General features: G+C 35.5%; 1 protein-coding gene across 4 annotated transcripts in view; it reads right to left on the minus strand.

Moving 5' to 3' along the window:
* The window catches only part of LOC131153546 (diphthine--ammonia ligase), a 46,569-nt gene that overhangs the window by 7,522 nt on the left and 14,909 nt on the right, over positions 1-24,138 (minus strand). For 2 of the 4 annotated variants that reach the window (XM_058105917.1, XM_058105920.1), the window contains 6 exons: positions 12,860-13,085; positions 12,744-12,776; positions 9,505-9,587; positions 9,320-9,392; positions 8,626-8,983; positions 8,137-8,468 (listed from right to left, as the gene is read on the minus strand). In XM_058105917.1, coding sequence (XP_057961900.1) covers positions 8,137-8,468; positions 8,626-8,983; positions 9,320-9,392; positions 9,505-9,587; positions 12,744-12,776; positions 12,860-13,085 — 1,105 coding nt within the window. Of the gene's footprint in view, positions 1-8,136; positions 8,469-8,625; positions 8,984-9,319; positions 9,393-9,504; positions 9,588-12,743; positions 12,777-12,859; positions 13,086-13,201; positions 13,484-24,138 lie in introns of those variants that run through there. The other 2 variants (XM_058105918.1, XM_058105919.1) reach the window with 2 other exon arrangements.

Genomic DNA, 24,138 nt, shown 5'->3' on the forward strand with positions numbered 1-24,138 from the left:
CTCTTCTGAAGTTTTAAAAAAAAAAAAAAATCCACTAGGGAATAAGTGGATTAGAGTTTCAATGATGGTTCTTGTTTGTTCTCAGAGTGTTTTCATTTGTGTTTGTCTGTTTGGAGTGACTCTCTCGTCAAAAGTGTTTTAGGAAGTTCTGTTATTGGGTCGATCACCAACTGGAAAGGAAAAGAAAATTTCTTCCCTAGAATGAAGCTCTAAAGGGAAAGGGCATTCTATCTTCGCTCCTAGGGTTTGAAGGTTTTCCCCACAACAAGGATTTGTTGAAGCGTTGCACTTGCTTAAGGATCCCAAAAAAACTGAGGGTGCTTACATAGCAGGGTGAAAGCCTGTCTAATATGAAAGGAATGAATGAAAGTAATGAAAGGAGTTTGATAGAGCATCATCATCAAAAATAGTGACCGATTCTTCAATAATTGTTTAATGTTGGCTCAATGAAAGAAGTATTTGTCAGGAGAAGAGGGTTAGTGGCTCAAGATTCTTGGTTGGTGTTGCAGAGACGGGAGAAGGTGAGTCGTGTGGTTCTAGGCTAGAAGCAAAATCTTTTTGGATGGGCTATGTATTCTTTCTTTTCTTTTGATTTGGCTTGCTGTTGAGTGAGGCCCTTCAAGCCCAAGCTTTTCGTAAAACCCACTTGGATAACTCAAATGCTCAAAAATATGCTTAAGGCCCAACAAACTCACTTAAGCCTAGAGCAGTGTTTTAAACGAAGTAGGACACTTTCAAAATCAGGGCCTTATGGCACATTGGGAAACATTTCAACTATTTTTTACTAACAAGATTTTAAATGCAATTGGGGCGAATGACAACTTATGCTTCCAGATCGTCCTCTATCAAGGCAATGGCATCCTCTCCCAAGGTAAGCTCACCAGTAAAGAATTACTTTTTTCCAAGGACAACGGCAATCAAACTCAAAGGTTTCAACAGAAGGGATCCAATGTCACATTTGTAGGAAACAAAGCATAAAGCAAAGAAAATGTTAAGGGGGCAGCTGCAATGGCTGGTGGCACTTCTAATGAAAAACAGGTGTTATAGGCACCTAAAGTGAAAAATAACAATAGAAGCAAGCCTCTTTGACCAGGTCAAACAAGGCCTATACTTCTTGAAAGGCAATGAGATGTGTTGAGGAAGAATGACTTAATCTAGAATCAGTACAAAAACTTCAAAGGAATAATGGCAATAGTTTTACTTTTGTGGGGAGAGGATAGTTCTATCAACGGCAAATATGAAATGAGGTGGTCAAAATGACAAGGATTTTTCTTTTTTAATTGCAAGTTTACATGTGAAGGTCATTTATCATTGGATGGATGTAGTGAGCTGCATTAGCATGCTTTGGCTTCCTCAAATCTTGTGGGTGACATCACATGCCAATGACTCTTAGAAGGTTTGGAAGGGGTTCCTATTTTTGACGATGATGAAGTGGTGGATGCTATTTTGCCCACTCATGTCTCTCCTAAGGAGGTTAGTAAGGATATTGACGCTCAATAACTGAAGGATAAGACGGGCTTGTGGTTTTTTGCTCCTAGAGGACAAGCAGTTAGGGTCGATTGTGTAAGAACAAGATGGAAAAAGGTCAACTTGAGCTTGCTAACTAAAGTGATCTATAAATTACAACGGAAAAAGACTGAAAAAGGGTTTTTATTTAGCCATGCTAGGTTTTTACTTTATTTTTTTCCTCTTCCCATTTTTTTAAATACTTACGAAGACTTCTTTTCCTCCCTCAGATTGTAATTCTTTCTTCTCTAAGTCTATTTTCTATTAAAAAAAAGAGAGATTTCAACAAGGAGCTTTTAATGTAAGATAATGATTGATGGAATAATCCACGTTTTATTTTGAAAGTAAAAAGGATAGAAAATAAATAACAACCAAATTCTTTATACATTTTCTATTTCAAGGAACTAACTCTGGTCAAAATTATTACTGATAATGAGGAACAACAGATGCCCTTTTACTTATTTTTAATTTGTTACCCACTTCCCAAAGAGAAAGTGATCCCATTATTACTGTTAAGGGTATATACACTTTCTGTTCGAAAGAAATGAGACCTTGCCTTAAGTGAGTCGTGCATTATGCACCTATTGATTGCTTTATTGTTTTAGAACTTTTACTTATTTCAAATTACATGATTCAAGTACTAACAATGGGCATGGCTACTTTTCCAAATTAGACATTGGAATAAAAATCTTATAGACAATCAAACTTGCAGAAATCAAAATTTCTAAAAAACAAATAATTAGATCAAAAGAAATTCTGATTTTTTATTTTTTTTTGGTTGGAGTCATTCCCCTTGTTGGAGAAAAATCAATCTTTAGTCAGTGCTGCTACCAGGAAAGAAGCAAAACCAGTAGGAAAAGCCAGAATGGCTGTCAAAGAAACATATGTCATAAAAAACCTACCTCGCCCACTAAAATCTGCCCTTTTCATATATCAAACCGAAATGTCCTAAAATACTCCTGTCAAATAAAATAAATAAAAGAATCCTCACAACAGTAATTCACTGAAATAAATCAGTTAATTAAGCAGGCCTCATTTGTTCTTCTGCTGGTACACTTGGCAAGGTCATAAGTGGCTGTATCAACTCCTCACAGGCAGAGCAGAACTCATTTGACATACTGGAATGCATGGAGTACCTGATAAAGCTGAGGATCCCAGCTGCTATAACTCTGCAAATGTAATCCAAGAACTTTCTGTCCTAGGTTTGCTTATCCATTAAACAAGAACTCTCACCACAACCTCAACAGCCCCAAGGAGACTTTTCAGCCCCAGGATATATCCATCATCATCTCTTTATGCAAAAGGAAGAGTAGGATTCATAGAATCTCCATCATGACATGGATAAGCATACAATAAGCAACACTGTATATAGGACTCTTATTATCAGCCTTAAGTAGCTCCAAAAAAAGGCATCAAGTCTTACCCATTTCAACACTATACAAGGGCATGTAGCTTAAGATAAGTGCCCAGTGAAAATCTACTCCTACAAGTAAACACCATGATCTGGTCTCCAGCATTAAGTTACTTCCTCTGTATATGCTTGTCAGACCTTTTCTAGTATGTTGTAGTATTTTCTTTGATGGTCTTCCTTTATTTCTCATCCAATTGACGAATGTGATCAATATCAGCCTTACCATTAATGCTAATTTGCACCATCACTTTAGTTCCTCCAGCCTTTCATCCTAAGAATATTGTGGGCCCAAGTGTGTTATCTGCATCAATATCCCATAATCACAGTCTCCCTAAGAATATGCAAGCAACAACAAACCGAACAGAATCTGAATATTTATCGCCCATGCTAAAGCTAGTCAAGCACCTCTTTGTCACAGGAATATCAGATTCCTTCTTAAACCATGCCACCTTGATGGCTTAGGATGCCTACTCTATTGGAAGTTTTTAACCTCTTTACCACCTCATCTGATTCAAGTTTCTTAGTGCTGCCACGATGGTACACAGTGCCACAGCACGTGACTTGCATGTGAAAAAATAGATTCATTCTTCTCATCTTCTTTGTCGTATAGAAAACCATTGTTCAATGCAAGATGGGCATTTCACAAATCATTGGAGCCATGGTTTTAAATAAAGGCCGCGACCATTACATAACACCGTTATGTAACAGTTTTTTGGGTTACCGATACTGTTACACACCACAAAATTGATGGGAAGAAAAATCACGGCCATAGTGGCCATTACGGACCGCAACCGTTACGTAAAGGCCGCTTTGGCCGGCTACGTAACCACTACAGGATTGTTACACCAAAAAATTATTTTATTTTTAACTTTTTCTTCTCACTTTTTCCCTCTCTTTCGTATATCATTCTCAATATACCTAGTGGAAAGAGGGGGAAAAGATTATACTGAGAATGACAATGATACAAAATTTACTATTTCTTTGAATACTCACAATAGATGCATTAATTAACAATTTGAAAATACTAACTTGTTAGGAAAATATTTTATTTTGATAATATTAGTAATGTGATATTTATGTTCTATAGTTTTCAACTTCAACTTTCTTTCTTTTCTAACTATTTTATATTTGTATTATTCATATGTCTTATGTATCTAATAGATTAATGGAGTGTATAACGTATTTTGTTTTATTAATTAATTTAGCACACATAAGAATTTATCACAAATAAGAACAATGAGAAGTATCAATATGCACACACACACGCAATTTTTCTATCAATGGTGGTTTAAAACAAATGTAAACTTGTTGTCCTTACCAAATAACTTAGTTACACAAACTAAAGGATCCAAAATACACTAAAACTCTTTCTAAGAAGGGCTAAAAACCTAAAACATGCAAGTATGCTAATATGCACAAGGTTGTGCATGCTTCAAAAAAATTCATGGCCGTTACACCCGCTTCCCGTTATGTAACATATGCTACTCCCGCTTCCCGTTACTGTTACGTTACGCTACCTGCTACAGCGATTTAAAACTATGATTGGAGCCAACTCCACTTCCTCCACATACTCTCTTCAAGATTTGTACAATTCAAAATCATCCTTGCACTAACCTTCACCTTCAACTAAGCTGGTTTTGCCTTCATTTCTTCCTTGGCCATTGATATGGCATATTGGTAGGTGAACCACAAGTGAAATACTGTGGTCTTGAACCTCCAACTTGTGTTGGGAATTTTCAAATCAAATTGAATTTTTTTATTCATTTTAACAATGTTTTAAAAGGCGAAGGCGTAAGGCGAGGCGTTTTACCCTCCGTAAGGTGAGGCCTAAGCCTCAAGGTGTTGAGGCGTAACTCGTAAGCCTTTTGGGACTGTATTTTTTAAAATAATTAATAAATAAATAAATTTATATATAGTATAAAAAATTTAGAATAATGGAGAAAGAAAATAAAAACATCCTTCTTAAGTATCATATAGGCCAATTTTAGCTAACAAACTCAAAAAAATGCATGTTAAAAGATAAGCATGAGCTGTAACATCACAAAATGGACATCATTCTCATGCTTTAAAGTTTAAACTCTTAAATAAACGTAACAAAACGAAGAGAAAAATCCAAATTAAAGCATCACAATGTCTCATCATCCAAGATTCCAAGAATCTAAATACAAATCAACAAAGTTCAAAGGGAATTGATAAGCAACAAAGGAAGTTTAGTCTAAACCAAGCCAAGGGTTGTGTCCATTCAAAGAGACTAGTTTGCCTATGTATAGCCCATGAGTTTGCCTTTTGGAAGACAATTTAAAATTATACAAATCCATAATTCCTCGTCTCTTTCAACAAACCATACCAAAATACCATTGCACTACGCAGAATTAATAATTTGGTTGAAGCAATCTTACATTCCCTTTTAGGTAGTGGTTGGAAGCATGAATTTTGGGGCATAGATTTGGATTCGCATGGATTTAGAAGAAACTCAATACAATTTTATACTAAGTTTTGTCCAAATCCACACAAATCCAAATCCAAACCTCGAAATCCATCCACACAAAGACCTCAAAGAAAAAATAGCGCACTCATTCATTTCATTATCTAGGCTATAATATATATGTAGAATAATAGAGGACAGCTTTTGGGCCTTAATTTCTTAGTGAAATGTCTATTGTTGAATACAGCTACTTGGACATTTCTCGAATAAAAACACAGTCGTAAACTTCAACTAAACTTAAATGCTCTTTCACCTTTCAAGCCAGTTGATGACTTCAACTAAACTCATAAATGAACCTCGAAAATAATTAAATATGACTGGGGAAATTGAAAACCTTGAGTGGACCAATAAATTTTGACTGCGTCGAACTTTCCCTCTGTGTTCGAAGAAACGTGACCGCGAGTTGCCATCTTTAAAACTTCCCACATGTTGACACCGTGCAACCTAAGCTCCTCATTGCTTATGCTAGTGGTCCTCACTGTTGGGATTTTCTTCCATATGACCATAAATCTGAAATGGGTATCACATCCTTGATTTCCTTCACTTGCTTTGCCATCTCAGCTAACTATTCAGCGTCAATTGTTCCATTTTGTTTAGATCCAGCAATATAAGACCTACATTTCTGCTCTCTGCAGGAGTCAGATTGTACTTAGTGAATATAAATATAAGATTGTTGTCGCATTTCTTTAGCAACAGATGCCATGGGATACTGCTTTTAAGAGCTTTCTAAGACATTTCTTCAGGAAATATTTCAGATTGTAACTGAAATACTGAGTTTAATCTGGTATAAACAGGGCATAATGATGAATCTTTTGCTTCTGGAACTAACAAAGCTTGTTTCTTTTTTTCCACAGCAAAGAGTTCTGAAACATTTTAGCAGTATAATGACTCATAACTCATGTCATGGTCATCACCATCTCCATTGCCATCAGCAATTCTTGAGGCAGGATGTTATTGGTGGCAATATTTTGTTGAAGAAGCATGCGCTTACTCCATCAAGTCCTCATAGGCTTCCAAATTAGCTTCTTATTGTTACCACTTTTTTCTTAGAAAGAGTTAACATTTTTGTCGTTGTCATGAATACCACCTTGGTCATTTTGCCAAAGGCAACCAAGTAGAATATGGCATGCATCCATTTGCATTGCATTGCACCAAATTGATACAAAAAGCGAACCACGCTCACAAACACTTTGATGCAAGCACAAGAACCAATTTCACTTTAGGGAATTTTATTTTGGTACTAGCTTTAATATTTTAGGGGTATTAGAATTTAGGAAAGTAGTTCTTCAGTTTATTTAGGATTTAAAAAAATTTTTTTTTTTCCCCCAAGCATTGTTAGCTATAAAAGGCCCCTATGTATAACGTTAATGGAGAGTTAAATTGGAAGTGATTTGGGTTGGACATTGGTCCTGCATCAAATGGTACTAGAACAGACTCTCATGTCATGGTAGTCAGTGTTATTTGTTCTATTTAGTTTGCTCCAGATTTTCTCCAGGTAGATGTCTTATTCTCCTTTTTGTATATTCCTATTCTTTTAATGAAACATCTTCTTTTTTCTATTAAAAAAAAATTTATAGGGTACGTGATTTAACTTAAATTGCCACAGATATCAGTGTTTCACAAAAGTTTTCCACAAGTTTAAACTCAAATATGTAGGGCTCTCAGTTTCAACTTAAATTGCTTTCACTGCACCACCACCATCATCATAGCTACAGAACCATCATCACTCCCACAAACTATTCCTTATTTATTCACAGCATTGAGAGGTTAAAAAAAAAAAAAATGCTGCCATTTTAGAGAACCCAAGCCCTTGTTGCAAGCTTCAATTGAAGGCAGAAGACCTACAGAACACCATTCATCACTGCAGCAAACAGTAAGAAGGAAAAGTCATTGCCGAATGACAGAGCCTTCACAGTCACTGGAGCAACCATAGACCCAGAGCATAGCTAACACTGTTTGTCAAGAGTTTCCTTTTTGCCACCAACCATTCTTTGACTTTCATCATCACTGAATCACTCACTGTGATTGAATTCAATTTGGCTCTGGTGTCACCATTGGTTTTGCTGCCCACGTTTCCACACTATCACTGTGATACTTCTTAGCTGACTCCGTTGCTTACCCTAGCTGTCATTATGCAGCTCCAAGCTGTCTATTCCACTGAAGAAAGAAGAAAGATGAAGAATATAACGAGATGCTGTGATGCTGTGTGAGCAAGACTTAAAGGTATTTCAAGTCAATTACTTCAGTTTTCAGACCAAACTGATTGACACAATAAAGTTTTGCTTACCTGTGACCTCATTACGGTAACTGATTAACACAATGAAATTCTGCTTACATGTGACCTCATTACGGTAGTCAAATTTTAATCCTAAACAAACTATCATATCCCTAATCTTGGATAAATTTTGTTGTCCAGACCAAAAGGATTGACATAAAAAATTTCACTTGGTTTAATACTTTCCCTACAAGAAATTGAAATTCAGCAAAAACAAATTTTCATAGTCCATATCAAAATTAATTATTAAACTTCAAGTTGTTCACGTCTAATCTACTTATCTTCTAATTCATTTCCCACTCTATGTTTGCTATTTTACATTTATTTTTCCATTTGGATATTGGTATGGACAGCACATTATTGCCTTCCCCATTATCATATATTTTTGTATGCATCAAAATTTTCAAAAACAACACAAGCATTTTGACCAGCAAATAAAAAATCTGGAATTTTACATACCTGGCTGTATGGTCCAATGCAACTGGGTGCCCAGCAGGAAATACTTTGCACATGTAGAACTCTTTTGCTCTGATCACTTGCCACTAAAACTTCAACATAAGCCCTCCCTAAGCCCACTTGTAGCAGAGGCAGCTCAATTGTACTACGAGATGGAACGCCAAAGAGGCACTTTTCCTGAGTAATAAATCCCACATATGTTTCATTCGCCAATGCAAACTCATTCATGTCAGCAATGTACAGATGAATGTAAAGGACATTCTTCCAACCAAAACCACCATCTATGAGTTGTAATTCAATTTTCTTCAAAACAATGTTCAGATCTTCTTGCAAACCTGTCAATCCAAAAACACCACGCAGGCAAGCACTGAAAAATTGAAACTTTGCACAACCAAAGCCAGAACAAGCCTTGAGAAGAGTAGGAGTGCGGGACCATGCTTGCACATAATTAAAAACTGTCCAACACATTCTTTGAATTAAATAAGCACTCACCTGCTGCTGAAGTTTTGCATGAATTTGGCAACCAACAACAAATGGAAAATACATTATCCCCTCTCGTTCTTGAAATGCAAAATTTATATTCTGCAGCTTCAACTGAAACAGAAGTTGAATCCAAAGATTCACACTTGGCTCCACATCGTTTTAGGCAGTCCCCTTGCACTTCACAAACAGAATCCATCTCCAGGCTGACATCATTGGTTGTGCAACCATCACTGCTTCCACCACCACTTGTTGATACAAACTCCTTATTTTCTAAATGAAAATCCAAGGGATGGAGGACTCCAACAGGAGCTATGGAATCGGAAGAGTGCAATACAACTTGAAACTCATCAAGCACAATTCGGGCATTCTGTAAATTCTACATGTTAATTGGCTGAAAGAATGGCAAGGAATAAAAAGTAGCCTTTTCCAAAGGTTAAAATTGAACTACAAGAAAAGAACACTGGCATAGTAGGGATTAGGGAACACAATCCTTGCAAATATATTCATCATCAAATGCTATTGCAAACACATAGCTACAAATCCAGGGAAATCATGGATTTTTAGAGGCAAAAGAACAAATTTAAATACAGTTAAAAACAACTGAAACACCATTGAAGTCATAGAATACTGATATACGTACTTACTTAAGAAGACAAGAAAAAAAAAAAAGGAAATTTAAAATGAGAAAGTGGAGCAAACTTACTTTGAAAAGGGGACAGTCAAGGGTTAGTGTTTCATATTCACCTCCTTCACCGCAGACATTTATTCCATAGAGCCTGCCAATGAGTGAAAATTAACCAGTCAGACGCTGAAAAATAGAAATGGGAGGGCACGTTGGAATTGGGGTAAAAAAAAAACTGAATTTAGCCTTTTATAGGTTCGACATACTGTTTCAACTTATGCAAATAGGGCATCAAGTACACCATTTCTTTGCCCAAGTGCTTGGCCGGGTCCAAACCCATAGCTGCAACCTGCAGCATTCAAAAAACAAAACCTTCACATTTTAAGAAGCTTGCAGTGGAAGCTTTTCAGAAGGCATTACCGATACGGAAACAGTGCATCATCTTACAACACACGTCATGGTTGTTATCTTAACAAAAGAAAAAATCAAAGACAAACAAAATGCAAAATGTGTATTGAGTCTTCATGCAACTCTTAAAGAACAGGCAAGTTGTAGCCCATGCACTTATATCCTCTCTCTGTCTCCATGCATCTCTTAAAGAACAGGCAAGTTGTAGTCCATTCACTTATATCCTTTCTCTAGATGCCATCAATTGCTATACAGCCTGACTCCCTATAAAAACATATTTCTGCGTATGCAAAAAAATAGGTAATGCTTGGTCATAAAATAGATGATGCTTTCAAGCTTAGAAATGAAAAATAATTCCATTTATGATTCTGTATTGCATAAAAAAAGTCAAATAAATTGGAAAAAAATCATTAGCAGACAAAATTCTCAGGGTGTTTCTTTAAGAATTTTTGAAGAGTAAATGATTTGCCAAAGCTTGTCCAAAAAATCCTGAGTCCTTGTTGCTCGTCATGGTACCACATTCCTGATTTTTACCTCTTCTTTTGTCTTCATTCCTCCTCATATTTTCCTTATACTCCATAAAATTGAGCAAACTAAAATCATTAAGTTTATGTATCATATGGCTCTCCTTGATTTCAATAACTTCATTGAACCTGTGAGCTACATATTTAGAAATTTTTGTGAATTTCATTTTTCAAGTTCTCTTGACTAATATGCTTCTTTAGTATTTATATTGGTATAAATATCCTTTTAAGTAGTTACTAAATACAAATATTTGCTCCCATGCAGCATGTCTCCTTTTTAGCCTTTAAGTACATTGTAAACGTCCACCCAATGGTCTTGCTATTCCCAACCCAACTTGATTGCCCTGACATTACTTAGTCATACGCTATTGCCCAAAGGGTGGCCATGGCCTTAAATTTCCACTTTTCACCCCCAGCAAATTCCAAACAACAATCAATTTCCATTTTAAAAATTTTTCCATCAGAACTTCTGGTAATCATCCATAATTTGTGGAAGTTGCACAATTTCAACAAAATTGCAAGTGGAAATGCTTAACATGTCCTTTTCAAGTCATTGCACCTTATGAACTTTCATGTTTTAATACTAATTTCCAATCAATTTTTGAAAATTGAAATTGATATATGAATTTCCAATTTTCGCATATTCTAGGCCTCAAGCCTCAAAATTTAATCAGAACCAAAACCTTCGCTGGGGCAGATTTTACATTCATATTAAATGCTAAGATATGCAAGGGCCATGATAATTTAGGCCTGGTCCACCCCAACAGCACTCAATCAGTGTTATACACACATCCCCACATTTCAAGGTTCAAGAAACCCGACTGGGCTAGCGGGTCAGACAGGGTCTGGGTCCCCAGGGTACCCAGATCTAAGCTCATGGTCAATTTGGATTACTCGGTGCAACCTGGAAGATTGGCTGAGTCGACTGAGAGACAAAATTAAATATACGACAGGCAAGGTTTGAACCTTGCACCCCCAATATCAATGGAAGAGTACTTATGAAAAGAAATTAGATTATAAAATGGAATAAATTGTTGAATACTTACTGATATGCTTTTACAAATTTCCTTTTTTTTTTTTTGCAGACAGTATAATTAATGTACGTTGTGAATCTGGTATGTTTCAAATAGAAAATGTTATTTGTAGATAAACATGCATATATGACACCACAAATATGTTAGACGAACAATCCAAAGAAAGCAGGCAAACCCAATGCTCCCAAAATAATTGTTCAAATATGCCTAAAGAAAATGAACAATGCAAGAAAATATATAAACAAAACTTACCACTCTAACAACAAAGCATGCATAGATTTGGAGAAAGAGCTCTATTTGGCTTTCTCTCCTCTCAAAAAAATCATTAGTATTGCAGTAAGTATTGCAGCCCAAGGAAAAGCCTCTACTTTAGAAGGTGTCTTAGGTTTCTAACAAAAGAATACAATAGAAAAGGAAAAGCTTCAGAATCACGAGTCAAATGAGTGAAAAATGATTTATAGAGAGTCTCCAAAAGCATCCAGCATCCAACTTCTTCTGTCCCTCCCCAAATAACACAGAAAAGACCCCAATGAATTCAACAAAAGAATCAAATCATTGGTCTCCCTCTCACTCAGACCCCTTCCAAAATGAATATTCCAAGTATCCATGCCCCCACGAAAAATAAATATATCACATAGGAACATCAAGAAGCTTACAAAAGAGAAAAAAGATGGAGAATAACTTGAAACAAAGAACCTTCCACTACCCAAATGATCCTCTCAAAAATGAATCTTCTGTCTGTTACCAAATAATATCTCACATAAGGGAAAAGGAGATGAGAAATCTAGGTAACAAATTAACATATATATATTGAGTATGATATATAATATATAGTAAAATATCTTTAGTATCATAGAGATTTATTATTATAGAAATAAATACAATGATTTTCAACGTACCCTATAATGATACTAAATGGTTACATTACTAGTATAATGTTTTTCACATTATATTATGAAAATTAAAAGTGTATAATAAAAAATAAATAATAAATTTAATATATATACAACATTATTTAAGTAATAAGATCATTAAGTGATAATTAATGTTATAATATACATATAATATAATATAAATTAATGATACAATAAATATATATTAATGTAATAAAATTAATACAAATATATGAAAAAATATATTTACTAATTCCTAATAAATTTTATTTATAAATAATTATTTGTTACGGAAAAATGAATTGCAATTCTATATACTATTTCACTGTTTACAATATTTTCTAGTACCTATTTAAATTGTAAAATGTTATGTTTTTATTTTTTTAATTATTTTCTACACACAAGGAGATATTGGTAATAAAACATAAATTTGATTGTGTTCCCCTGCTCTCTTTACATAAAACAAACATTAGGATGGAACAAAATGGCATTTTGGACTAGGTTACCTACACAAACCAAACAGTAAAATCATTATGTTCATTTCATTCCATTCCATTCCTATAAATTCAAATAAAGAAATTACACAAAAATAAATAAAAGATGGTTAATTGAAAACAAAAAAAAAAAAAACTTTGTAACTTTGTACCTTCACTGTGATAGCCACAATCCCATTATTCACCTGGTAGGGACGAGAAAAAAATGTCAACTGGCATTACCGAAGGTTAATTGGTCAGAATTTCATATTTATGAAATACAATTTACCATTTCTTGAAGGAGCAATGATTGATCTCGTTTCCATAAATATGCCAGAGAAATAAGCCCTAACCTTGAACAAACACTTTCCACCCGTAGCCTTTGATAGTCAGATGCAATTGCACCAGAACACACCGCAGTTATAGAAGGTATCTGTCGCTTTACTTCATTTAACAAGATGAACATATCTTCAACTTCATCACCTGGAGTAATTCTGTAGCTAAGGTTCTGATGCCTATTTAATCAATAAAAACAATGGGGAAGTGACAACATGTAATAAAATAATTCAACTACTCTGGGGATATTTTCTGATTTAAAATAAAAAGATTCTAGCAGGCTAAAAGTCAGAACCTTTTTAAAAATACAAAATTCTAGCAGACTAAAACCAGAACCTTTGCAGAGCCAAGAAGTACCCATGTCAGCGTGACACAGCATGGTATTGGTAATCCTATAATTGAAAGAAAAAATAAAAATAAAAATAAAATAAAATAAAAGGGGCAGTCCGGTGCACAAAGCTAAAACTCAAAATAAATGGAATTTTTGGAATCCAAACAAACCCAAGCATGCACCAAGACCCTGGCACTCAACTAACATACTGATGCCCATGTAAACAACCAATGTATATGGAGGACAGTTTCCTTGAAATGCCATCTTGGACAATTTATTTGAGGAACTCTTGGGCAAGACTTGTTTAAGGTAGATTAAGTAACAATCCATAAGTCTTTTTTCCAAAGATTCATACCTGTGAGTGCGTTAGAAAAATACTACGACCAGAACCTTTGCCAAGCCAAGATGTACCCATGTCAGAGTGACACAACATGGTGTGAATTGATGCTCAAGATAAATGGAAATTTTTTAAATCCAAACAAAACCAGACATGCACTAGGACCCAGGCATTCACACTGACGAGGGCATTTAAAAAAACTTACTGCAAGGATAAAGACAAAACTAGCCAAATAAGTAGCTGTGAAAACCATAATCCAATTGACAAATTATGTTTAGACATAGTTTCTACTCCATAATGTCCATTCTTCCACATTTCTTTTCCATATAGAACAGTTATTTTTTGGAATAGGTAATGCTGATTACTACATAAAAGAAGTTTACAAAGACAAAAACTGAATCAAACAACAAAAGTAAAAATTCAAATAATAATCTCTACAGGAAAAATTCTTCTATTCCTCTCCATCCAATTTCCCCAAAGCACAGCACATATAACACACCTCCACAGCCTCTTAGCAAACATAGCCTTTCCAAAACCAGTAAAAAGAGATAAGCAAGAACACCCCCCGCCCCCCAAAAATCAACCAGCCAAGCAAACGCTTTTAAAATAGATATTTTAGCCTCCCAATACCTCAATAGAGAGGAAACATCACATCAGCTGAGATAATAAGAGAAAGAAAGGATTTACAAGAAAACTCATCAGAAGAATCCAAAGACCAACTCTATCATAAGCCTTCTCAAATCTAATTTGAACACAGTGCCCTTTTTCTCTCTATGGAGAAAATTCTCCACCACCTCATTAGCTACTAAAATAGCAATAAGATGAGAAAGTAAGGATTTACAATAAAAATCACCATAAGAATTCAAAGACCAAACTCAATCGTAAGCCTTTTCAAATCTTATTTGAAAACAATGCCCCTTTTCTTTCTATGAAGAAAATTCTCCACCACCTCATTAGCTTCTAAAATAGCATCCATAATATGCCTCCCTCCCACAAAAGCACTTTGTGCAAAAGAAATAGGATACTAAGGATGGAAGTTAAATCTATTAGAAAGAACTTTCGCAATGATCTTGTACATACTAGAACCTAAACTAATAGGCCTAAACTTCAACACCTTAATTGACCTATTTCTTTTAGGCACTAAAATAATGAAGTTAAAACTAAGACCCTTCCCCAACTTACCCAATTACCATGGAACTCATAAAAAACCCTCATTAAGTCCTCCTTCACTGCATCCCAGTGCTCCTGAAAAAAGAAAAAAAAAAAAAAAAAACTCTATGTTAAAAACAGGCCATCAGCCTTATCTCTCTCTAAACTAAACACTATCACCCTAACCTCCTCTTTCACAAAAAGCCTCTCCAACCAAGGTAACAGTGTAACCAAGATAGGACTTCACTCAAGTCGCTCAATCACTAGCCTTTCCAAATCCTCCTTGATGAGCAGATTTCTCAAAAAATCAATAGCCTCTTCTGCTATCAACCTAACATCAGTGGCCAACTCCCCATGTCCTCTACTCCAATTCTCTACTATATATATGTGCCCCATTGCCAATTCGCCAACTTGTGGGGAAAAAAAAACAAAAAAAAAAAAAAAACAGAATTACAATCCCCCTGACTAGCCCATTTAAACTATGTTTTTTGCCTCCAACTCCTAATCTCCTTCAAAATAGCAGTCTCTAATTCATTTTTCAAACTAAATCGTATAATTTCCTCTTCTCTAGAAAGCCCTTCTTCAATCTCCTTCCTATCAAACACATTGAACTCACTCAAAATGCTCATTTTTTTCACTCTAACATCTTCAAACACCTCAAAATTAAACTTTTTCAACCCCTCACGCTTGAGCCTCTTCATTAATCTAAAGCCCTCCCAAAAAGCAACATCACACCTACTCCAAGTTTCCGTAGTTATTGTGAAAGTCATGATGATCCATCCATATATTTTCAACCCAGAAAGGAGTAGGACCCCAACTAACCTTCATAGACTCCAAGCACACAAGAAAATGATCAGAAACAAGTCTAGCTAGAATCTTTTGATTGAGATCAAGAAACTCCTCTTCTCACACTAAACAAACAACGACCTAACCCACTAGCCATCAATCTCCCCCACCCAACCCCCCAACCGACCAACTAAATAAAGCATTCTATTACAGAATATCTCTAAAACCACAGTACCTAATGAAGCTATCAAAAGACTGCATGCTAGAAGAAAACATCGAACCACCTTTTTTCACCAACAAGAATCTAACTACATTAAAGTCAACCCTCACCATCCATCAGGACAGCACAAACCATACACAGCCCCCAACTCCCCCTAACACTACGACTTAAATGTAGGTCTAGACCATAAACTGAAGTAACCGACCATTGGCTCCTCCTCTCACCTCTAGCAACACAAACAAAGAAAAGAACCCTTAATAAACACTGCCAAAGAAAAGAATCCCTAGTGAACACTGCTAAAATTGCCAGCTAAGTGTCCCAAATCACTAGTGTACTGCCAGATGCCTGACTCAAAGCTAGAACAACCCAATCTTTTCCTCCACCCAGCCAGATCTCCCTAATAATAACCCATCCACATGCTCTAATTTAGTTTCCTAAAGGAGCACCACATCCAGAGAATATCTCAACACCACTCCTGAAACAAACCCCTTCATTAACCATCACCTAAAGCATGAAACTCAGCCTAATAGTAAGGACCATTGCAATAATCTTATAGCCACTAACTACTAAGCTAAACAACAACAACAAGAAGCCTTTAAGTCCCACTAGGTGGAGTCGCCTACATGAATCCCTTTCCGCCAATTCACCCAATCCAGATCATTTTCCTTTATTAGATTAAGGGCTATTAAATCCTTACTCAATACCTCATTCCAAGTTATTTTAGGCCTACACCTACCCTTTTTCATGCTAGAAACCATAACTAACTCACTCCTTCTCACAGGTGCTCTAGTAGGCCTACGTTTCAAATGCCCAAACCATCTAAATCACCCCTCCCTTATCTTCTTTTCAACTGGTGCTATGCCTAAATTAATGCACATATGTTCATTTCTTACTTTATCTTTTAAAGTTAAACCTCTCACCCATCTTAACATATGCATCTCAGAAACTTTCATTTTCTATACATGTGGTTTCTTAGTTGCCCAGCATTCTGAACCATAAAGCATAGCTGGCCTTGCAGTTATCTTATAAAACTTTCCTTTTAATTTTAAGGATATTCTATGATCACACAAAACACCCAACGCACTCCTCCATTTTACCCAACCTGTCTTAATTTTATGTACTACATTTTCTTCGATTTCTCCTTCACCTTGGATAATAAATCTCAAATATCTAAATCTATCAATGCTATTAATCTCTTGATTATCGAGTTTAATCTTCTCTCTATTGCTACTTGATGTGTTTAATTTCTATACAAGTTTTGTCATACTTTCACTCTTATTTTTATGCTAGTTTGTGTTAAAATTTATTATTTATTAGAGTTCTGATTTATTTTGTTTATTTTTGTTTAGGAATAAATAAATTAAAGGAGTCATGGGATAAGGAGGAAACTTTCCTTTTCAAATTCAAATTCCCTTCATCAAGAGTCCTTCTCAAACTCAAATTCCTCTCCCGAATTTCTTGAAACACCTTTCAGTATTTAAAGCATAACTTTTGCTAGAAAACTCCAAAAAGGGCGATCTTGGTATCTACAAAAAGCTAAGAAAAACTCCCACAACTTTCGTGTTGAAGATTTTCATAGATGGGAAGATCTCGATAGAGCAAATCGCACATCAAGGTGGCGGCAAAAAAGGAGGGGATTTGGATGATCTTGTTTTGGGGAGATAAGAAGGGAAGACGACCAGAGCTTTATAAAAGGAGGGGATTTGAAGAAAAAAAGGAGGATTTGTTTTCACCATTAGAGAGGAATTCAAAGCTTGGAAAAAGAAGAAGAAGAGAGAGGCAGAATTGGAGTTGTTGATGATTGAGATTCTCGATCAACATTTTCCTTTTTAATTCTTTCATCTTCTCTTTGTACAATTTGCATTGTGAATTCTAGAATTATTATGGGTTATTTTGATTCTATTATGAGCTAATTGCTATTTCTAAGGCTACGATGTAACCTCTTCATGACAATTCTAAATCTTATTTATCATTCCTTTTGAGTATACATCATTGAGTTTAATGCTTTCAATTATCTGGCCAATAGTTGAATGATTTGTTGTGCATGTTAATTCGAGAGATGATGCATATAGTTTAACTTCGTATGATGTATGCCATGAATTGAACGAAAGACAGGAATGTGCCAACGTGATTTGTGCGGCTTTTATGTGAAATACTATTAATCTTAATGTACTCAAATGCTTTTAAATTCGCATAGACATATCGCGGGTTATCGTATTTTGGGTAATTCTAATTCTACTCAAGAGAGGGTCTTAGATAAGTTAGAATATTTCGCCATCAAATATGATGATAATTGATTGATTGCATGATTAGGATTTGGGATTGGATTGGTTAGGTGAGTTAGATGCCTTAGTGTTTTATTATTGGGTAAAATCTTCTTCTTTTTAAGTATTTAGTTGATTTAATTTTATTTGTTTTTATTTTATTTTCCAGATTCAAAATCCACCACTTTTCTTGATTTTCAAATAATTTAGAACTAGAAAATTTTCAATAGTTAATAGGTAAATAGTCCTTGTGGGTTTGACATCCTTCTTTATCACTATATTACTTGTTACGATTTCGTGCACTTGCGAATTTTCACAAGAAGTTTTTGGTACATCACTGAAATTACATTTCATATATTCTGTCTTATTCCTACTTATCCTAAACCCTTTAAACTCTAATGTGGCTCTCCAAAGTTCTAGCTTAGATTCCACTCTGCTCCTACTATCATCAATCAACACGATACCATCTGCAAACAACATACACCAAGGGATCTCATTTTGAATATTTCTAATAATTTCATCAATTACTAAAATAAAAAGATAAGGAGTCAAAGTAGAACCTTGATGTACACTTATTGTGATTGGAAACTCTCTAGAATCTCCTCCTACAGCCCTAACGCTAGTCACTACTCTATCACACACATCCTTAATGACGTTCGTATATCTACAGTAAACTCCCTTCTTTTCTAATACTGACCAAAGCACTTCTCTAGATACTCTATCATAAACTTTCTCTAGGTCAATAAAAATTATACCTTTCCCATAATTTCATCTTATGACTCATAATCTTAATTCCACGATAGTTATTACAATTTTGAATATTGCCTTTGTCTTTATACAAAGGAACTAACGTACTTTTCCTCCATTCTTCTGGAATTTTCTTGGTTTTTATAATATTATTGAATAGATTATTTAACCAAATAATTCCTTTATCCCCTAAGCATTTTCAAACTTCAATTGGTATTTTATCTGGTCCTGTAGATTTCCCACTTTTCATTTTTTTAATGTCATATTAACTTCAAGTCTTCAAGGACTCTAATTTTGCAAATTAATCTCCTATTTTTAATCTTCTCTTCATTTGTCAATTCCAAGTTCAATCTTTCATCTTGGTTTTCATTAAACAACTTATTAAAGTATCTCCGCCACCTCTCTTTTATGTCTTCTTCTCTAAATAAAAAATTATCATTCTCGTCCTTCTTTATGCATTTTACATCACCTAAATCCTTGCATTTTCTTTCTCTATCTCTAGCAAGTCTATAAATGTCTTTTTCTCCTTCTTTTGTATCCAGTTTAGTATATAAAGTGTCATAAGCTCTATGTTTAGTTTCATTGATAGCCTTTTTTGCATTTTTTTCTCACTTCTTTATATTTTTCAAGGTTTTCTATATTTCTACAATTTTTCCATATTTTATACCAGTTTCTTTTTGTTTAAGGAATTTTTAGATATCTTGATCCCACCAGCAACTTTCTTTACTACCCAAGTATCTTCTTTTGGACTCACCTAAAACCTCTTTTGCTATCCTTATGATAGAATTTGCCATTTTACTCCAAACATTATTTGTGTCAACCTTATCCCCTATTGTCCAATCACACTCTTCGTTCATTTTGTCTTCGAATTTTACTATATTATCTCCCTTCAAGTTCCACCATCTAGTCTTCTTGTGTTGATTTATGCTACCCTTTCTCTTCCATTTTTTAATATGAATATCTAATACTACAACTCTATGTCATGTAGCCAAGCATTCACCTGGAATAACTTTACAATCCTCACAAGATAGACAATCCCCGTTCTTACTTAAGAAAAAATCTATTTGGCTTTTATTGTACCCACTCTTAAAAGTTATTTAGTGTTTTTCTCTTTTTATAAAGCAAGTATTCAATATAACCAAATCGTAAGACACGGCAAAATCTAAGATCGAATCACCGGCCTCATTTTTTATCTCCATATTCATGACCTCCATGTATCCTCTCATATCTTATATTATCCTTTACCAATGTGACCATTCAAATAAGCTCCTATGAAGGTCTTTTCAGACCTTGGTATCCCTTGTAAAATACTACCCATATCTTCCCAAAATTGTTTTTTCAAATTTTTTGCTAAGCCTATTTGGGGAGCATACGCACTAATGATGTTCACTATCTCCAAGCCTAAAGCTATCTTTGATTTTAGTGATCCTATCCCTTATTCTTTTAACATCTGTTACATTATCTTTTAGGTCTCTATCTACAATAATACCCACCCCGTTTTTATGTTTCTCTTTACCAGTGTACGAAAATTTAAATCCTGATTTTTCAATTCCTCTAGCTTTCTCTCCTACCCATTTCAACTCTTGAAGGCAAATTTAGTTAATTTTCCTTCTCAACATTATTTCCACTATTTCCATACTTCTTTCTCATAAGAATCCCTATATGCCAAGTTGCTAATCTTATCTTAGTTTCTTGTACTAACTTATTAACCCTCTCCCTTTTATACTGAACCAATCTATTCCCTTGATCTAGGTGAATTTGGTAAGAATCCATGATAATTAGATCTGACAAAGTTTTACATTGGCTATCAGCTACCTAACACAACCCTACTCTTTTATCCGGGCTTGGGATCGGCTATGTGTACAAAGAATTTGTGTTACACAGGCGAAGTACACGTTAGTGTATTTTGTAAGTCACACCCTACAACTAGTAGAAACCACACACACAATACAATGCATTTAAAAAAAAAAAAATTAAAGCATACAGTTTTGGGTGTGAATCTGAGCTAGACTAAAATCCATGTAATAGTATTTTTGAAAAAAAATTTATCTTCCAAGACTTGCAAATAAAACAAAAAATAAAAATAAAAAATGCATATAGTAAGCCTACAAATCCTAAAAATCACCACAGCTAACCAACTATTTTTTTTTTTAAAAAAAATAATGATCGTAATAAGAAAAGAAATAATAATAGAGGAGAAAATCTTACCGATGGCTGGAACTAATAAAGGTAAAGACAACTGCCTGAAAAATACACTTGGATACAGGAAAATTAATACTTGGAACGAGAAATTGAAGAATATTTAAGCAACGAGGGACTGCAAGAATTCTTCAATCTAAAAATCAAGATTCAAATTCAAAAACCTTCACGCATCATCTTCACTCTCCAGTGCCCTAAAAACTCTTCTTTCTTGGCCCCAATGCAAGGTTCATAATCTTCAAATCTTTCAAGAGATGCAAAAGAAATAATATACAGACTTCAAAATTTCATAGAAAAGATATTGCACCTGCTAGGTAATATCAATTTTTGTTTACTGATTAGGCCGCATCTTTAACCTTATATAAAAAGCATCAAAGACCTACAACGCAAGGTATCAGGAATATCGTCAAGTGACAATGATGTCGGATTATCGAAAGAGAACAAAACCACTCGATTTGAAGCATAGGTCATACAACAAAAATCTCCAAGAAACAGACTCCAGAAAAAGAGACCAGTGATGGCTATGAATCAATCAGCGCACAACAAATAGTTGCCAAATCAGTATTCTTGGACATGGGTGGAGGACAAGCAATTTGACAGCGCTTGTACCATTCACCAAGGACGCGCCGGGCTGGAGGAGCAAGAAACGCCAGCTCACTCTCCATAAAGTCGCCAGCGGAGGTTTAGGAACAATATGAGAAATTAGTCGTCAAGGATAAGTGAAGCAGATAAAATAAAGAACAAAACAATGGCAGTGGAGGCTGGAAGGATATATTCTTCTCTGAAAATAATATTGCTGGCAATATTACTCCTCCACACAAGTTGTTGCGGATCTACGCATCAGCCACGGGAGAATGAACGCACCCGCAACTGCAATGGCTCCACGAGAAAATGCGCCTTTCCTCTGATGCACATGTCAAGTTCTTCTAGTTACTTGAAGTCTTGGAGAACTGTGCCAAGATCCCAAATCAGATCACCAAGTTTCTGAACTGGAACCAACAACACCTGCCAGTACAGCCATGGATTCTCACTTTTTCTTTTCCCCTACCTTCTCAATGTGTCTGTGTTAGTTGATGGTGGTTATCAAGCCCACAACACCTGCCTTCGCAGAGCCGGATGAGGACCGTTGCTAGAGAAGATAGCTGGAGAGCAGTGGCACAAGGCCGGCTGCTCACAGACAGGCCTCAACATTGTTGTTAACAAATCAATAGGAAGGTGTTCTAATCATTGGGGCTTCATAGAAGATCTACAGGTTGCCATTGATGGCAACGCTGAGGGCCAACGGCAGTGAGAACTGACGGCAGCGGTGAGGCCAAGCGAGGAAGGGGCGACCCGATTAGGGCTGACTACTAAGCTACTAGGCTGAAAATCCAACACCTTAGTTGATCTAGTATCTTAAGCACCAAAGTGAGGGTCGTCATTTTGTGCACAGCCTTACCCCTGCTTTTATGCAGAGAGGTTGTTTCTTAACTCGAACCTATGACCAACCAATCCCATAGGAGCAACCTTACCGTTGATTGGAGACCCACCCACAGTCCTCAAAAATAATAATAATAATAATAATAATAATAATAATAATAATAATAAATTAAAAATATAAAAAAAATAAAGGAAAAAAAAAAACCTCAAAGCATAACTGCCCACCAACCAAAGACATAACAAGCACTACCACAGAAAGCCCCTTTACAAACCCTTCCCGTCATTGTTAATAGAGCATTGCAAATTTGCCAATTCCCTTCAACCCTTCTTAGCCTTACTTTTACCACCATCCAGACGAACTTCCTTTCCCTCCAAATTAGCTAACCACAAGCCATTATGAATACAAGAGGTAGGAGCAGACCCAGTCTGCCTATCCTCACCAATTCCATCTCTCTCTAGACTAGACACTCCCTCTGAATCAAAAGAAATTCAGACCCGAGATGATCACAAACCTCATCTATAAGTAGCCCTCCATCATAAACAAAATCACTACCAACTCACTCTCCTTATCTAAAACATCACCACATATCTTCTTCACAATAAAATTTCTTAACTGTTAGATTACCACTTTACCTAAAAACTTAAGATGTTAGGTTGTGCGCCAACAATGTACATCAAGCTTTAACACTCCCTCACATGTGCAGCCCAACAGCACGTGCAGAGATAAACACACAATAAATAGCACCCATGATAGGGAACACAATAATTTTTTTAAATACCACACAATAAACGTGGGCAACAAGACTAGAACCCAGCACCTCCTGGTAACAAGCTCTGATACCATGTTACATTACAACTTTACCTAAAAGCTTAAGCTTAGTTTGTGGGCCAACAATGTATATCAAGCTTTAACATTAACTAAGCTTTTTTGGTAGCTCAATTTTGGACCCAACCGAAGGCTACTTGATGTTAAAACTCCCTTCGCTATGTCTTTTCATTACTCAACTTTCCCCGCATCTGCATTAGTAGACCTCTCAGTTCAAGAGTCCCTTTCTTCCATATTCTTCTAGGCCTGTCAAATGTCAAGAATAAACTTTTAGGTAAGGCTGACTTTCAGGAGATCCAAAAATTTCTCTCCATTGATCCCCACCTTGCTAGTACTCCAGCTGGCACTATTACAAATCCCAACCTAATCCGTAATCATAGTATCCTCCTTCAGCACATTGAGACTTTCATCCTCAAAAGAAGCCCCTTTGGAGGGCTTGTCAAATTTCAGAATGTTCCTTCCTCCAATCTTTGTGCACCATTAAAGGATATACAACACCCACTCACACAAATCCCTTTCACCAGGGAGAATATGTTATGAAATTATATTTCCTCCATCAACGCACTCTACTCAACTGTATTTCCTCCACCACCCATTATATCATAAGCTCCAACCGTACAACCCTCACCACTCCCAATCTACTAATATAGTTGATGGGCTTGAGTGATCAATTTGGAATCAATTTGGAAGTATTATGTGATCACAAGACATCAACAGTCCAAGTCAATTGCATTTATAAAAATTTAAAATTTCCTGCCAGAAAAACCAAATCTTTTAATAATTCTTTGGATAAATATAGAAATATATTACGAAAAGAAAAATTAGAAGACGTGTAGTAATTTTACGCCATGCAAATCGTAACCTCTAAGATAAAGCATCCAGCCATCCACATTAGACATGACTAAAAATGGCTATCCCTCTTTTTTTTTAAATATATGTATATATATATATATC

Source organism: Malania oleifera, chromosome 4 (genome assembly GCF_029873635.1).
Source record: "Malania oleifera isolate guangnan ecotype guangnan chromosome 4, ASM2987363v1, whole genome shotgun sequence".
Taxonomy (NCBI): Eukaryota; Viridiplantae; Streptophyta; class Magnoliopsida; order Santalales; family Ximeniaceae; genus Malania; species Malania oleifera.